We start from the raw sequence: 17514 nt of genomic DNA on the forward strand, positions 1-17514 counted from the left end.
ATGAATGCTTCGCTGCAGTTGAGACAAACTGAGCTGCCACAAACCTCTCCTGCCCATATTTCTTACCTCGCAGCTCAGCAGAGTGAGTCACGTTGCTGTCTTGCCAGATTTCTGGACAGGTCATTTAGACTCGACAGGCTCAGTTCCCTGTCCGTAGAACTGGGAGAATGACACTTCCTCACCTCAGAGAAGCGCTCTGAGGAAAAATGCTGGAGCAGTATTTAGGGGTGGCGATGACAGAACCTATACGAACGCCTAAGGCAGGAACTTTGTGCTCTCTATGGAAGTATCAAAGATGAGCATCTTTCATGTAGACAGGATGCACAACGAACAAGAGATGGAAAGACTCAAAGTATTATGTTTACTCCTCACACACACATTTGCTATTATTTTCTCTGTACTTCCTTCAGGCTATGGTGGCACTACTGAAATAACTATATTCCTGCCACCTCAATGGGTGATGGGAAACAAGAGGAAACTTCTTTTATTTTCCCTTGTGCCTACCGACAAGCCAAATATTTTCATTACTGAGGCAGCTGGTGCTGGAGCTATGTTTCTTTCCCCAGAAAGGGCAGAGGGAAGGAATCTGGGGCAGCTGTCACACTACAACGCTTCACAAAAAAAGCAAAGGAGAACAGATTCAGACATGTGATTCCAGCCTGTTTTCTAAGACATACACAATGAGATGCACAGCTAAGAGCATTGCTTTGGAAAGGAGCTTTGCAGAATACAACCATTCCCACGTCTGCATTTTCAAATCACGGGGCCAGTGAGTTGCATTCTGAAAGACAACAAACCCGGCCAGGGCAATCAGCGGCTGCCTGGGATGCAACAGGTTCTTAAAAACAATAAACAAAATACAAAAACAGGCCCAGGAGTAATATCCTGAACTGTGCTGACTTTGACTCATAGAACGGTTTGGAAGGGACCTTAAAGACCATCTAGTTCCACCCCCCCTGCCATGGGCAGGGACCCCTTCCACTAGACCAGGTTGCTCAAAGCCTCATCCAGCCTGGCCTTGAACACTTCCAGGGATGGGGCATCCACAGCTTCTCTGGGCAGCCTGTTCCAGTGATTCACCACCCTCTCCGGGAAGAATTTCTTCCTGATATCTAATCTAAACCTCCCCACTTTCAATTTAAACCCATTACCCCTTGTCCTGTCACTACAGGCCCTTGTAGCCCCCTCAGGTACTGGAAGGCTGCAATAAGGGGGCCTACAAGACCTTCCATTCCTTAGGGACATCATCCTGCCCTGCTCCCCTTCCACAGATGTCCTGATGCTCACCACCCCTGGGAGCTGCATTTACCTGTACAAAGGTTGGTCAGGTCACTACCCCTGATAGCCAGTACCTACTCTTCTCGGTAGTAACAGTTTCAGGGCATGCCAGCACCGCCCTCGCCCCCTCCTCCCCGCCTTTCTTTCTGTGGGAATTGAGGAAAATTTAACAACATACTGTGCAATGGGAAGAATGTAAACGGTAGCCTAGTGTCTTTTCTTTAAATGACCTAATGTCATTATGCGTTCTGCCTACAGACAGCCCGGGAAGCGCCACTGCGACTGCTGAGGTGTACTGCTGATGTTCATTAGCAGTTTGCTACTTACTACTCAGAATAAATAGGCAGAATGTTCCCTGGAGCCAGGACACAGACAACATAACCAAGAGGCAAACAAGTATGTTGAATCTGAAGCGGTGGTCACACTTTATTAGATCTGTCAGTAATCCTGTCACTCTGCAGGAGGCACCATCTGAGCTCAGGCAACCCAGTAATGCCCCATTAATCCCGCCTAACAAGTCCGAGATGATAGGTGGTGTAACTAAGAAACAAAATCGAATATAAAAATCTGCATTAAATAAACACCATGCAGTTTATTCAGACACCCTCAAGGAAGGAACCTGGAGTCAACCAAATACGATAATCTTATCAACTGCATCCTAAATGAGGCCTGACCCACGAGGGTAAGTAATTTCTGCAGAAGCATAGATGATAGTGTGTATGCTGATGCTTCTATGACAGAAATGAGAACTTTTCTTACTTATTTTAGTATGAAAATCATAATGGAAATACAGGCATTGTAAAATAGGATAATGAAAAGATCTTAAGATTGTTTATTTGTAGCATTAAATTAATGATGTTAGCAATCAAACAGAATGAAATCACAAAGTGGAAAAAAAAAATCTAGCTTCTCTTTTGTATGTTAAATTGATAGCTTAGTGGCCAAGGGATAAAAATCTCCAAACATTTCATACTGGTACTGTTTGACAGCATTTCTGTATTTCTGGAAAAAACCAACCAACCAACCAACCAACCAACCAAACTTTGAATTTCATAAGGGAGAATATCCAAGCAATCTTGAAAAGATCAGATTCTACTACATAAAGAAAAGAAACAGACTCTCCCACTACCTGCACGCCCTGTGTCTAACATGCAGAACATAGCATGCTATCAGATTTCAAAAAAAAAGTATTCAGAAAATGACATCCATCTCTCCACCATACTTTTCCAGTTTCCTATCAGAAACACAAGAAAGGTAAAAAAAAAAAAATCCCAACCAAATCCTCCTCCTCACTCCACAGGATATAAAAGAAATGAATAGAAGCTTCTAAGAAAATTCAGTAAAATCCAACTTCTGCTTATGCAGCCCTACACAAGCCAGGAGGGAGAGTAGAGGGAGAACAGAGGATTCCCACCCCAGTGTATCTGTGTGTGGAGCACATCTCCTGCAGGAACATTCATGGCTAACCAAGCATAGTGACCAGCAACTCTAAGTGTAAACCATGACGGCGTCTGTAAACTGCGTGCATAATACTGAACATAAAGCTATTCACACACTACGTATATCCACAGGGCTCAACAGCGTCTTGTTACCGCAAAGAAGATGGTAGCACAGTAAAGAATTACCGACGGTGCAAGTGGCACACGGCACAGAACTGTGCTTGCAGAGCCTCCTATAGACTTTGAATACGAAATAATGAAAGATTCAAACCTGTGACCAGCTCTCTGATTTCCAAATCTGTGGTCTTGCGGAGTAACCGTACTAATGCTGGGATGCCACCACAGTTTTTCAGAGCAATTTTGTTGTCATCGTTTGCCTTCCCATATACCAAGTTTCTCAAAGCTCCACAGGCACTACGGTGGACTTCTGTCATCCGATGGTCCAATAGGTCCACCAGTAATTGTATTCCGCCTTGTCTTCTTATCTGAAACAGTCCAAAGTGACAATCATAAAATTAGGGAACAAACACCAGCATTATATATGCTACTCAATATACCTGAGCTGTGGTTTATGCAGGCTATGCTCCAGCAAAGGTGTGCTGGTAGCCCCACAAAGCTGCTATAGTCCACTGCTTTGATTGCCATCGTTAGTTTTTCAGTGGAAACAAACCTGGACCTCTCTAAAAGCAGCCAAAAGCAAGCTGAGAGTGTTGCTTCATCAAGACTACTCAACGTTCAGCAAGGTTTGCCTTGGCAAGGGTTTCTCCTGCACTGGAGAAACATCATCTGCTTCGGAGCATAACCCAACACAAGCTAGAGGAAAACCCACAAGACTACAGCAAACCAAAAAAAGCACTAAATGCAATGAAGTTTTTAAGAGTTCCTCCCTTTACATTTAATTGCTTGGAATGTGAGCAGCTACTGCAATCTCTGTAAGGATGTTATATCAATAAAACTGGGAAAAGCAAAGATGAAAGGAAAAGGAGGAAGGCTGCACAAACATAAAGGATGACGGATGGATCATGGAAAGCTTGTTGTATTATGATTGAGAGAGATCCTTAAGTGATGCAGCAGTCGAAGTCTTGCTCATTCCTAGGACAGCCTGCAAAATAAATTTCTAATGTAGTATCTTATATAAAATATCACTCTAGAAAAAGCACAAAAAAGTTTGAGGCAAATGATCAAGGCAGTGAAGAAAACCAACAACAATTTATTATAAAATTCGTTTGCAACAAATCCATCATTATTGTTCTCTGGCAGTAGTTACTCCTCAGACAGTAACCAGTTTTGTATCTAATTTTAAGAAACTAGACTGATTCATTACTAACATCCAAGGACTACAATGCTTTAACCTCAAGGAAGTTCCACAGACGTCTCTGCCAAAAAGTTTCTCCATGTGTGTTTTGGCTAAGGCACAAAGCAAGCCAGCTGGCCATTCTACTACCTCAAGTAATATTTTCCCCAAAACATTACAGCAGACAGCTATTGAGTGTTTTCAAAAGTGCAGGCAAAGGTGAAACATGAATTTAACTTTCTGCTGACAAAGTTCTGAAATCTTTGTGTAGCTGTTTTTTGCACGAGCATGCGTCCTTGGGCCTCTTTGCTGTGGGGAGTTTTGGGAGTAGGAAACGCTTAAACAAAGCACACTAAAATTTATTAGAAATTGTTTAAGTACAACCAACGTATGGCATTTCATAAATCTAACACAAGCTTCATTGCAACTGAAGACTGAAAAATGATTCAACCTTTGAGGTTCCAAAATGGGGCTATAGGAAATTACTCATTGATAAAACAGAAGTTCTCTCTTTCTCCTTCCAGCTCATCTGGCGTATTCCTATTTTTGTAACAACATCAAGACCCAGTGATAAAGTAGTTTGGTAGTTAAAAAGTGTATATACTGAGACATTACAGTATTAAAGAGTGATAATGTGTATACAGCTTTGGGCCAAATGTCAAAGTGATGTTGTTTAAAGATAAACTTAAATATTTTTCTTTAAATAGACATTATATCAGTAGATCACATCCAACTTTCTGAGCAACATACAGCAGCCGGCACTACATGGTGAGTGCAGAGATGTGAATGGATGTTGGTACAATCTATCAGCTTCAGGTGAAAGGGTTCATTAAATTTTTTGAGAGCCCCTGCTTCTACTGCTCAGAGAAACCATGACATCTTTCAGTTGAGAAACCAGAAAAACAGATCAAAGAGGAAATGTGTTGCAATACATCTCACTGGTCAAAACTGTGCCCATGGGAACAGGACGACATGCAACGAAATTGTTTGCTCCTTGCCATGCCAGGAGAAAATTACCAAGTTAATCTGGGAGGGGAAGGGGGCAGGGTCGTTTGATTGCTTCTTTTTACAATCCATTACCATTTAATCTTCAGATTAAAATATGTTCCCTCCCTCTAATAACCGGATTCTCAAAACCCAGCACACTACATGAAAACCACCTACATAACAAAATAGATAACATCTATTGAAAAAGACTAGGAACAAAAATTTATGCATCAGTCCTAGAAAAAGGTGAACCAACCACTGAAATTCACACATCAATCTCCAAAAAGAAACAAGATCTGATGGAAAAAAGAACGTGGTTAAAAAATACATGAGTTGTTCTGGTCTGATGAGTAATACCAGGAACAACAGAATGAAAACTCGCCTGCTGATCGTTGTGTTTTGTATTTTTAAAGCACAATATGCTGAGTGACTATTTCAACTGCTTCACTGAAAAAAAAGATTATGAATGAGAAAAAGTATTAACTTTGTAGCAAAAATAATGCCATGCACTACAATTCATCTGAAGACTCAAAGGGTTCTGCCCCTCCGTTCAGACACACGATATGCCTGTACTGTTTTCACGCTCTCCCCCTCGGACACAGCCAAGTGGCATCTCAGGCTCCTTCGTAGTTTCTCCTGCAGACACTCTCAGGTGACAGGTTTTGCTGTCTTCTTCTCCCTTCTAAGGGAAAATGAGGTTCTGCCACGTTCAGCTGGTATTCCTGAGCTGTACCTTCCCTTTTCAGTCATGGTGTCTGACGGCACACTAGTATACAGATGATGGTTGGAATCCATCCAGGATCCTGAAGTCAGCAGCAGACCAAAGTGAATCAAGGATACGTTCTTAAAAGCAAGGGCGTTAAATATTCATCTAAAAAGCATTTCTGTCAGAAAAAGATATGGCTGATAACAACAGAAATTAAACGGATGTTACATAACACTTTGCCTAATGACAAAATTTCTTAAATTCTACTGAAGAAAGAACCTATTCTTACCAGGGAAAGACAAGACTTAATTTGCAAACTTTCTTTGAATTTCCAGGCTGAGACACTTGGCAAAATAGCTCTGTCAGGCAGGCAGGGATGAAGCTCGTTCTTCACACCTAGGAGCTCAGTTCCTGATGCTATTAGTTATCTGGATTACTGTGTTGCTTTGTATTTGTTTTTCCAACAGCCCATTATTCCCCGAAGTCTCACCCCATCTTTGTGTTTCCATCACATAATTATACAGCTGTTCAATACCACATTCTTCAGCAGGTTTAACTATGCCTGACAAATTGTGAGACTGTGACGAATGTTATCTGTATCTATTTACATTTTTGGAAACTGAGGCAAAGGAAATGAAATTGTTCAAGTCCTTTACGGAGTCAGAGCCGCAGCCTGGAGGACAATGCTGGCCTAGCGAGTCTCTTGGGGTAGATCTCAGCTGAGCTAAGTTATCACGGCTCCAGTGAGCTCAGCAGTGCTTCTGCCAAACGTCTTTGCCAAGATAACCAGGATGGGTGGATAAACAGCAATTTGCACCAATGGGGCATGAAATCCCACTTCCCCAGAGGACTTTCGACAAGACATTTCTGTCTCTCTCTTGACTTTATATGAAGAGAACATTTCTTAATGTAATATTTATTGACCCATCAGCGGCTGCTGCCCTGCTACATCGAGAAGAAAAAGAAAGCAACACGCCGGAGTCCGCTTGCCTGTTACAACCAAATAATCAGCACAGTACCAAGTTATCAGGAGATACAAGAGACCAACTCTGTTCCCACAAAGGCCAATCCCACAATACCCACTTCTGAAGTCAAAAGAATGATGTTCAACTCTGGAGCACAACTGAGTCATATCGTAACATTTGTTCATCCTTCCTGGGATAATATATTGTCCCTTTTTCACTCTGTCTCTTTTCAAAATTAAAAAAAGAGGATCAGACTAAAAGTGTTAAAAATACTGGATGAATCTGTGTTGCAGTGTTTCTCATGACTCTTAATCCATGGACACCACTAATTTCTGAATGTTCTTTCCTTTTCTTTTTTTTCCTTGCTAGAGATATTTTGTGTACGTCTTCAGAAGATGCTGTTAGAGAGCATTTAAATAAATAAAACAGGCTGCATTCTTTCACACAGGGCGTTAGGGAGTGTATAGCAAATCCTGTCAGGACCAGAAATCCCAGCATGCATAAGCCTGATTTCATTCTGTTGAGCTTTCCTAACAAATTAGGAACCTCTGTGTAATGTAAACCTCTGCTGACCAAAGTAAAAACTGAAAGAACAGAGATTAAATGAATTATGCTATGAAAAATTCTCCATCCAAGAATGCACAGACTTGCTTTTGTCTGACGAATCATCTGTTTTCTGTTTCCAGGAAACTCTTAAACTTTTCTTTTTGAAGATGGCTCTCTACCATTAGTGTTACTGTCTCTGTTCTGGTCAGAACTTGCCCTGGTCAAGTCAAGTCCCATGATGCCATGACACAGACTGTTGGGACAGGAAAAGGTGCCAGACTCTCTGGTCCACAGATTAACAGGAATGCACTCATGGTCAGCTTGATACCAGACTCTTCTCCTCTGGCACCGTGTGAAGTTTGGTTTTGCATTGCATCTGAAAATGTTTGTATGCATGCTATGCAGATACAGGGTGACTTTACACTTGAGTAGGGGTTCAGACCAGTGCTGGAGGCAGTGAAGATGTTAATTATGTTCCTAATAAGGAGAGCCTGGATGTCTCATACCAAGACCCTTTGAGAAATGCAATTTATCAGTTTCAAGGCTGACCTTTGATTCAATGGTGTTTACCACAACAAATTTTCCATGCCAGTGGACTGTTAGACATTTAATCTACCAGGAATTACACGTGACCAGCCTGAAGCATATGCACCAGTAAAACAAGTCAATAATACATCGACAACATGTCTGAAACAATACAGAAATACTTTATTACTGTATGATTTTAGCATATGAATTACTTGACAGCTTGCTTTTCTAATTCGATACAGGAGATTGGATGGATGTGTGGAAAGGAAAGCCATGTAGGATGTGAAGGATATGTAGATGGCTGGAATGTAAAGACATCTGTCTTGTGAGGAATCTGGTCATGGGCTGTCCAGCATACAAACAGAGATGAGACAGGCAAAGCAATAAGCCACACTTAGGCAAGCAAAAACCCTACAGAAGAAGAGCCAATACCAAAGACCAAGTCTGTGAGGTCACAGGTTGATGGGCTGTTGAAGGAACCGCTCAGAGGCTTGGAGCGGGTCAGCCTCAAGTGGGAAAGGCACACAGGGAGGAATGAATGACAAGGTTATTCCAGGTCCTATGCTTATGGGGTGATTTCAAGGGATTGTGGCTATGTGGAAAACTTATGGGATGTTTAGCAGAATGGCAAAGGTAGGAAAAGGGAGATATCCAAATGCATGGGGGAGGAACACCATGAGAAAACACAGAGAAGGGCGTGATCAAAGGGCTGCTAAGGTATAAATAATCTGTGCTTCAGTATGTGTGTCCGACCAAACCCTGTGTCCGATCACTGCAGTCTGTTATATCTTCTTATGAAACCTAATTCCTAACAATTTCCCTGGATGAGGATGGTCTACACACTGGATGTGCATAATGCGAGTGAACCTCAGGCTGCAGTAAGCGATGAGCAGGACAGGAGATTTGGGGAAGAGCTATCACAGATACCAGAGATTTAGGGGATAGGTACCAGAGAGAGCAGGATCTGAGGATGTGCTACTAGGCAGACCAAAGACCTGAGCCAGCTATGAGAGAGACCTCTCTGTGTCTGCGTGCATGTGCGATGAGACCTGAGAGCAAGCTTTGAGCCTGGCTAGACGGAGATGAAGGGCCACGTATGTTTGTTCGTGTTTGTGTGAGAGCTGCTTTGTGTGCATGGGGTGACCGTGCAGACCCTGTCCTCATGTTTGCACTGATCTGTTGTGCGATCTAAGCTCCTTTAACATACCTAACAAAATTAATAGGGATGCTTTTATTTCTAAAATGATCCGTATCTGATTAACTTCTCGTTCATTTATTGTGTTGGTTTTGCAGATATGTAGTTTAGGTTAGTATATATCATGCTATACTTGAAATTTTAACTGGGTTACATGTTCAGTCTTATATCATTTACTGAAGGATACAGAACAAGAGAAATCACCAGCTGGCTTGTTAAGTCCTGGAGAAGCGCTCACCTTCGGATGCAATGCCGTAACACGTCCTGCTCCCTTTCCAAGCAGCAGTTCCGAGTTCGGTCCTGATCGCTCTGAAGGCTACCAACTAACCCCACAGGAGGCAGTAGGTGGTTCATGCAGCATTCAAGGGCTACTCTCACACGAAGGACACGCTGGAGTCAGTGGATCAAATACAGAGCGCCACTAAAAAAAAACTCCAGAGACCTCTCCCAAGGTATATTTTCTCCCTTTGGGAATGATGTCTGGATCTACAGCTTTTGGTATCGTCTCCCTGCTTTGTATAACACTGGTTCAATATACCTTTGACACTTCTTAAGACGACTCTGGTCAAAGGATACTTTCTGTGCTCTAAAAAGAACTGACAGAAGGACAATTTATGAACACGGGACCCCTCAGGAAAAAAAACCCAACACAACCAAAAGTGCAAGTATTGTAGGATATTTTGCAGCCTTCTTAATTTACCCTTTATTTGTTTATGTCAAATGGATGCCAAAGCTTGAGCAAGTCAAAACACAGCTTGAAACCGAATTATTGTCAGATAGAGGCAGTAACAGCATTACAGTCCATGACCTTAATTGACAAAACATGCTACCTGTCACTGGTTCAGCACAGAAGCCATGCTGTTCCTCCAGGCTCTCTGTTTAAAGTCTAACAATCGGATGTGAAAACACGACTGGCTTGCTTCCCTGGGGATGGGGAAGGTTTGCCCAAATAATGAGGATAACCAGTACTGTCAGACTGAACAGAATTCATGGCTTGACTTATAATCAAAAGTACTATTTTCTCACATTTAGAAAGATGATAACTTCTCAAATGTGAACAAGATACAGGTGAGTGATCTTTCTTTGTATCAAGGTATCAGAAGACTGGCCCTGGAATCTGACTGTTGCTTATGGCTTTGCCACATCAGAAGCAAAGTCAAAGCAAAGAGACATCAGCTGTTTTGACAATTACTATGACTTTGGATTCTATTTTGAAATAAATATTACTCTGTTCCTCCCAGCAGCAAAGAAGAGAAGCAAAACCCTTTCTTTCTATCACTGCATAATGGAAACTGCCACTTCCATCCCTTGGAAGGCTGTAAAAATCATTGCTAGAGATACAAAGAGGAAGAGAAGTGAAGCTTCAAGTTTTAAGCAGTTTAGCTAAAGACTGTTAGATAATGAAGTATTCCAACACAGCCTAAAAATATTGCTGTGATAGAAACCAAAACACCCTTCCTCTTCTATTTATACTCAGCAAGTGGGTGTCTGAGATATTGTTCAAATTTTGCCAGTAGGTATTACTGGAACATCCTTTTCTGCATTTAATTCTGACTACCCTGACTTACAAAGTGAAATATAATGGAAACAGAAGAGGACTAAGAATAGGTGACAAAAAAATGTTAGAGACTGACAGAGTGATAAAGTGTGTTTCTAAAATAACACAATCTCCTCTTCCCAATAAGACATTAAGCGTCCTACTATTAACAGCTCCACAGTCCTAATTCGAAGATTAAGCCACGGTTAAATGCTTACTTTCCACATTTTTCTTAATAATCACTTTTTGAATAACTCTTCTCCAAAGGAGGTGAAGGAAATCTAGCAACAATCAAACCTTCTGCAACACCACAGATATTAATTGTCAGCTTAATTGCTGCATCATCCACCACTTACTCTGTGACATTTCCATTATTAAGAAAGCATGTTTCAGTATATCAAAGTGTAAGTGTTTAAACATATGGAATTATTTTTAATGCCACTCTCTTACATATGCAACGAAGCTAAAAAATAAGTGACTGCTAGCACAGATGACGGTATGTATCCAATAAGCCCCAGATTCAAAGGACGAATCAATTAAAGTCTCCTTCTGGAAATTTTTAGTAATAACTGGTTTCACTATTCTTAGATGCCAGCCTTCTAACTAGCAAAATAAGTGCTTATTATTTCACACGCGAGAGGGTTCCGAGCAATTCTATTTGACGGGTGCGGGAAGGAGAAGCTACAAGTGAGCAGAACCATATGCCAGAAGCCTTTTCAAACAGCAGCAGGTAGGAGCAGCATTTCTGAGACACGCTCGGAGTGCCCACCCCGCGACTTGACTGCGCTGAGCGGTTATACGCCGTGCCCGTGAAATCATTACATTTCTACATTTCTTACTGCAATTCGAAATCCTCTCCATGAGAACTTTCTCCTAATTATCTTTGCCTTGTTTGCATTACTAAAAGGATTTTCATCTAAGGGCAGAAAACCCACTGCATTTTCCGGAGAAGGGTTTGGAAGATGGGTGGCTTCACTGCTGACCAGTTTCAGAGAGCTGATCCTATAACTTAAAATGAATATGAAGGGAAGAAAATAAATATTCATCAAAACAGAATATGGGAATAGCCTCTAGTACAGTATGTCTCTTCAGAGAAATGTAGTTTCAAACTTTAATTCCTCTCCACTAGTTCTTCTGACTAGCCTAGGGAACAGCAGGTAAACAATACAAAATCCGTGCACTGCCAACGCACATGAGATTTATTGCAGACAAATTTACCTGTAACATCATGGGGTAATTTAGTCTCATTAGCAAAGTGATTTGCTATGAGTTTAAAAAAGTGCTGCACAATTTTAGCTTAAAATAAAGTGGAATGTTATGCAAATTGCTGCACCAGCTCCAAAGTCTAATTTGTTTAAGGAATCTAAATCAGGGTTTGGATCTAGGTCCCATTTAAGAGTGGTTTTGTGGAACTGTCATTAAGGACCTGCTAGATCAGACACAAAGGTAACATTAAGACTTGAGCAGGCATCATTTCAATAAATTCAGCCACTGGTACATGTACAGTGTTCCACTTTACGTTAGGTAAGATTACTCTCTATGTGCTAAATTGCAGTGCGTTGGAGAAGGAAGAGGATCTTGTTTTCTGTGTCTGTAGAAATCAGGTAGGTGTTTGGAGGAATGACTGTGTGACACATGAGGACGTATAGCACGGGGTTAATACTCAGATGATTTTCTTCGAGGAGTGGGTATTCTTCTTCTGTTGCTGAGTAACATTTGTTCTTCCCTATGTCTCTTAAGTGACCTCTTTAAATCCCTGGATCCATGTGCGGGGTTAACAGAGACTGGAAAACATGTTTTGAACAGAAGGAGACTCAAAATCATGTTCCAAAATTGCCCTGAAAAGGTATGAATAAATGTGCTGCTCTCCCAGTCAGTGAGCCTTAATGTATTCTGCACTGTGCTACATTCTGTTTTTCATGCTTGGTAGGAAGGCTATGCCTATTACTATAAATCAAGGGTTTTAGCATGGTTTTATTTTTCACTAAAAAAGTCTCCAGCTAGGTAAAGTTGCATATAACAGTAAAGCAGTTTACCCTAATACTCTTAAAACCCCATTAATTTGTAGGCTGACACAAGCATCCTATTCTACATCTAAGCATCAAACATTAATGGGATCATACAAATAACACGCCTAACTGCAAGCGTAGAGCTGACCTAAAGTGCTTGTCTGACTGTGAAGGCGTCAGGAAAGTGATTTTCAATCCCACTGCTAAAAGCAGTAGTTTCTTAAATGAACAGATAGGCACTGACCTGCATTAACCAAGTTTCTCGCTTTTGAATTACCGGGGGTACAACCTAACACTAAGGAACACACAAATTGAGAAAAATACATACAAGCCAAAGCCCTTAGAGAAGGCATTGTAATTACCTGATATTAATTTGGGGTCTTTGCTTTTTGAAACAGTCTAAAAAAGTACAACACTAAAGAAGGTTCAGAGTAATGGAATGGGAATATTCATTTAGGATGCAAAAGACATTGGCATTACTCAAACAGTGATCTAGTACTGTTTGAAGTTAAATGAAAAATGATGATTAACATCAAGGGTTTGGATCATTTACTTCCTGGTATTTAAAAAGAATTAAACATCTATTTGAGAATGAAGGATTACATTTATTATTAGTGAAAAAAAAAATCCACATATATACTTCACCTAGGAACATCTTGGTATTCCTATAATCAGAGTCTGAGTGAAGTTAAACAAGACATAAAAAAATCAACATTTTTTTTTATGTAAAGAAAAAAGAAGTTTTTTAGACAAATGCAGTAGGTCAGTACTTCAAATATTCTAACAGCAACAGAGGACATCAACTTAGCGTTAGATGGAACTTTCTGAAGCTGTAGTTAACTAGATTCAGTTAAGCATATTATTGTTTGGATCTAGCCAATGTGAACACAAATACCATCTTGGAACAAGGTGATCACCACTAAGACCACAGGACATCCCTTTTTTCAGTAAGTTAAAAGCCCAAACAACCGAACAACTCCATCTGATGTTTCAGCTCTAACTGGAAATTCAAAAAGATCCTTTTTTGATGCTTGCTGTGGCTGTCTCAGACAGTTTGCCTCACAGAATGAACAACACGCCACAGACAAGTCCAATCAGTTAATTTGTTGCTAATCAAATCAGAGCCGGGTAATGAAAACTACAACGAAATCCTAGAACACTTTTCCCCCACCCCTCCCTTCTTCACCAGTTTATGAAACAGGGGAGGACCAGACCCTCACGCCGTATCCAGGACACGTGTAACAGGGAGTTGCAGGGGGCCCACCAACGTTCTCTGTTTCGTTCTCTGTTTCTTTCCTGACACTTAACATTCCACTTACTTGTTGAACTGTCAACAAGCTTCAGAGGACACTTCCCAAAAATTGTCCAGCATAACTCCAGAGCTCTCTTTTTCAGTCAGAAGAATACAGAAAAAGCATACAGAAGTGAGGAACAAGTAAAATAACAAAATAGGGCCACCTCACTGCCAATGGACTACGCATACTACTCTATAAAGCTTGCAACTTGGAATGATTTTTCAGTTCACTCTCACCCAAAACCCTGTAATACTTGAGTGTGTGGTGTATGGAGTGTGTCCCTTTCTTTGGGGCCTTGCTTGGTTAACCATGTGCCTGCAATACCTCTAGTGAAGCACACAGCCAGATCCAGCAGTGCTGCTGACACGGGTGGGCAGTGGTCCCACCTGCTCTTCCGTAACCGCGGTACCAGCAACAGCTCAAATATAAAGGGCCGATCCAGACCTACTGTGTCATTCATCATTTTGCATTAACTTATTTCTTTATATATGTTAAATGATCCTTATAGCGGGCATTATAATACCTACTTTTTATACAGATGAGTATGCAGGAACAAATCCAAATTAAAATAAAAAATAATTATTATATTCCAAATATAATAAGCCATATCACACAGTTCTAATGCATTACAGTATCTGCCTAAACCAAGGTCTCTACACAATATCAACCTTACAGATGTCAGCTGTTTATCAGTAAGCAGTACTTTTATGGGATGAGGAGAAGGACAGAATCTAGCCCACGGCCAGTAAAAAATGTGCAAAACTTCAGAATTTCAAAATGGGCAGTATTTTATATCTTGGTTTTGTCTCGTTTTCTCTTTTATGCCTTATGTGCTAAGAGTCATACTCTTGAGTTGTACCAGTGTAAACCCTAAAAGAGCAGGACCACCAGCACTGCTGTACATGGACTCTGAGATTACATTAACGACTCTGGTTCTAGTGACTTCAAAAAGGTTTCTGCAGTGGCTGGACAGACAGGTAGGCATTTTCATTTTAGAGCCTTAGGTGTCCTTATGCCTCTACAAATCATTCCTACTGCTGCAACCACTCTTGGTAGCTTAGTAAAACCCATCTCTGTATTTCTGAACACATCTGGAGATCAGCTGATGGTCTTTACCTTAGATGTTTCACTGGTACGGCCTTTTTATCAAGACTACAATTCACCTTATTGAAATCACTTTGCTGCCAACCATTTTAGTGCAAAAATGTTCATAAGGCATCAAATTACATATACTGATCTCAGTCTAGGTTATTTTATTTCTATAGTGTGTAAAGTCTCACCATGGCTTGCTGGATGATGAGAACAGTAATAAAAAAATATGCTCTACAATAGGGAAGTAATCCTCTGCATTCACACATGAGCCTAATAAATCAGAGCAGGAATTGGAAGAAGACTTATGAATAGAAATAAATCCATGGCATATATACTAGAACATGATACTGCTTCAAAAAGTTGAAAATACAGTTATTGCCCATTCAAAATATAGGAACAACACGTTACTTATGTCAAAAGACACTGTCTTACAATGTGTATTACCTTTCCTTCTGTACCACCCAATATTTTCAAATACAAAAGATAAAGCTTTTACAGATGTTTTAATACAACTGGGACATTTTTTCCTCAGACCAGTGGAGAGAGATTCCACAACACTGTGAAATGTTCTTACTGCATCTGCTGCATACCACGGCGAAGGCATTCATCTTGCACACGTAATACTGATTTGTTTTTTCTCTCCTCCTAACTGTGTGAAAAGCATTATCACCAGATGTTCACATCTGAATTTTCTGGCTAATTGAATTTATTGCCTAAAATTATCTTCTGTGTGGTTACTCATACAGAGACAAACTCGGCCTGCCCAGAGCTGAAAAAGATAGAAACCTTTAGCCAGTATTCTCATCTCCTGCCAGGCAGACACTGTAGAAGCGAGTGCTAAACCCAGATAAATCGGAGGTCAAGAAAGGTTTTGTTCAAAACCTCATTCACTCCTTTCAGCTCACAGAAGACCAGTGCCAGGCCCCTAAATGGCAGCAAAACAGAGGTCAAACTCTGTATCCCAGAGATGTTGGCAGGCACTGCTAGCAGTCTGTGGTGTACTGCATGAACAGGGTAGTCCAGACAACAGCAAAGCTGCAGTTATCCCTATGAAGCATGGACAGTCATTAATAATTAAAAGATATTGGCTTCCTTTGGCTCAGAATAATCATTGCTGACTATATATCAGTATCATAGAAAAATGTATCTTAAAAGAGGAACTTCTGTGAAGAAAGGGCAAAACTTTGTCCATTTGGCTATTCCTTGGAGAGGGAATAACTGAGCAGCGACGGTGGTGGTGAACATGAGGGCTGTGTAAAGCAGTGGGTGTGGGGATGTGTGTGTGTAAAAATACAGATACATATTCTCAATATTAAGCCCACTATTTTGCAAAATAACAAAGTTTTCGGTCATTTTGTAAATTCAATTGATTCAATCTCTTTGCTGTTGAGAATGATGTAATGTTACAAAATGACTGAAAACAACAGGAAAGCAGCAAGCAAAATGTCTGGGTTTTGCTTGTCTAGCATTAACTCAGAAAAAAACAACCACAACTAGATGCTCCATTATGTTTATGAAATAATATACTCTTGTTTGTTTATTTTTAAAACCACTTTACAAGACTGATGCTTTACTCCCAGTTGAGGTTATTTTTCAAAAGGAGCAATTTTGAAACGTGAATGCGATAAACCCAAGGCATTAATCAAGATCCTTAGCAGAGCAGAAGAGTAAAAGACAATAACTGGCCCTCGCAATCTGCTACTAGTTTGCTGAGCAGTGTTCAGTTAACATTCTAACTCTTCAGTTTCCTCTTTCAACCGAATGTTACTCCGGTGGGGCTTGTCATTAATTCATTTATTTAACAATTGTAATATTTTCCTAATCTTCCATCAAGTGAAATATATGTCAGGTGCATGGTAAATCATTATAATTCAGGCAAAGTACTCTAGTGATGAAATCAAGAATAACCATGGTTAAATGAACACAGAAGGCTCCCAGAGTATAAAATGCCACTCCTTCTGCACTACAGAAAGCACAGATTGTGGGGACACAGTGACATTCATTAATACTCAGTTTTAATTATGTAAAGACAGTGCATAAAACAAAGACATGCACTCTATTGTCAGAAGAAGTAAATGTCATTAAACGATACTGCATAAATTAGACAGTGAAACAACAGAGATATGCACTCAGAAATGCTTCTGAAAGCATGACGATCAGTTTAAGATTTTTTAGTTCCCTGAGAGAAGCTGCGCTTTTATTCTTTACAAAAAAACCCCCAACCAACAATGGAAAAAGCTTAGCATTTTACAGTTAACCATATTCCTGGAATTTATTAGCAAATTAAAGTCAATTTATTATCAAGAAAAAACAGATTTGGATATATTCTGATAAATACTACTTAATAACTCAGCACTGTACTCAACTGGCAGAGATCAATGAATGCAAGTATGATTTTTATTATCATTATTCTAAATAATAACGGTTTGAGACCATTAAGAGTTTAAGTGATCTTAACAACTGTGTTAACATAGACTATTGTGTAAGACCAATGCAGCCATTTCTGACTGTTCCATTTTAGTTAATATTAAACAGGGAAAAAGTTCAGTCATAGGGTTGTACTACAGGCCATGAGTTAGTGCTTCTTTGCTTCACACATTGCAAACTAAAAGAGCAGAGATGGTATCATGGAGATAGCACAAG

General features: G+C 40.3%; 1 protein-coding gene across 1 annotated transcript in view; it reads right to left on the reverse strand.

Moving 5' to 3' along the window:
• The window catches only part of CTNND2 (catenin (cadherin-associated protein), delta 2), a gene marked incomplete at both ends in the record, with an annotated part of 80982 nt that overhangs the window by 54593 nt on the left and 8875 nt on the right, over window positions 1–17514 (reverse strand). Inside the window, one exon of the mRNA XM_010149632.1 lies at window positions 2989–3202. Coding sequence (XP_010147934.1) covers window positions 2989–3202 — 214 coding nt within the window. The remainder of the gene's footprint in view (window positions 1–2988; window positions 3203–17514) is intronic.

Source organism: Eurypyga helias, unplaced genomic scaffold (genome assembly GCF_000690775.1).
Source record: "Eurypyga helias isolate BGI_N326 unplaced genomic scaffold, ASM69077v1 scaffold2754, whole genome shotgun sequence".
Lineage (NCBI taxonomy): Eukaryota > Metazoa > Chordata > Aves > Eurypygiformes > Eurypygidae > Eurypyga > Eurypyga helias.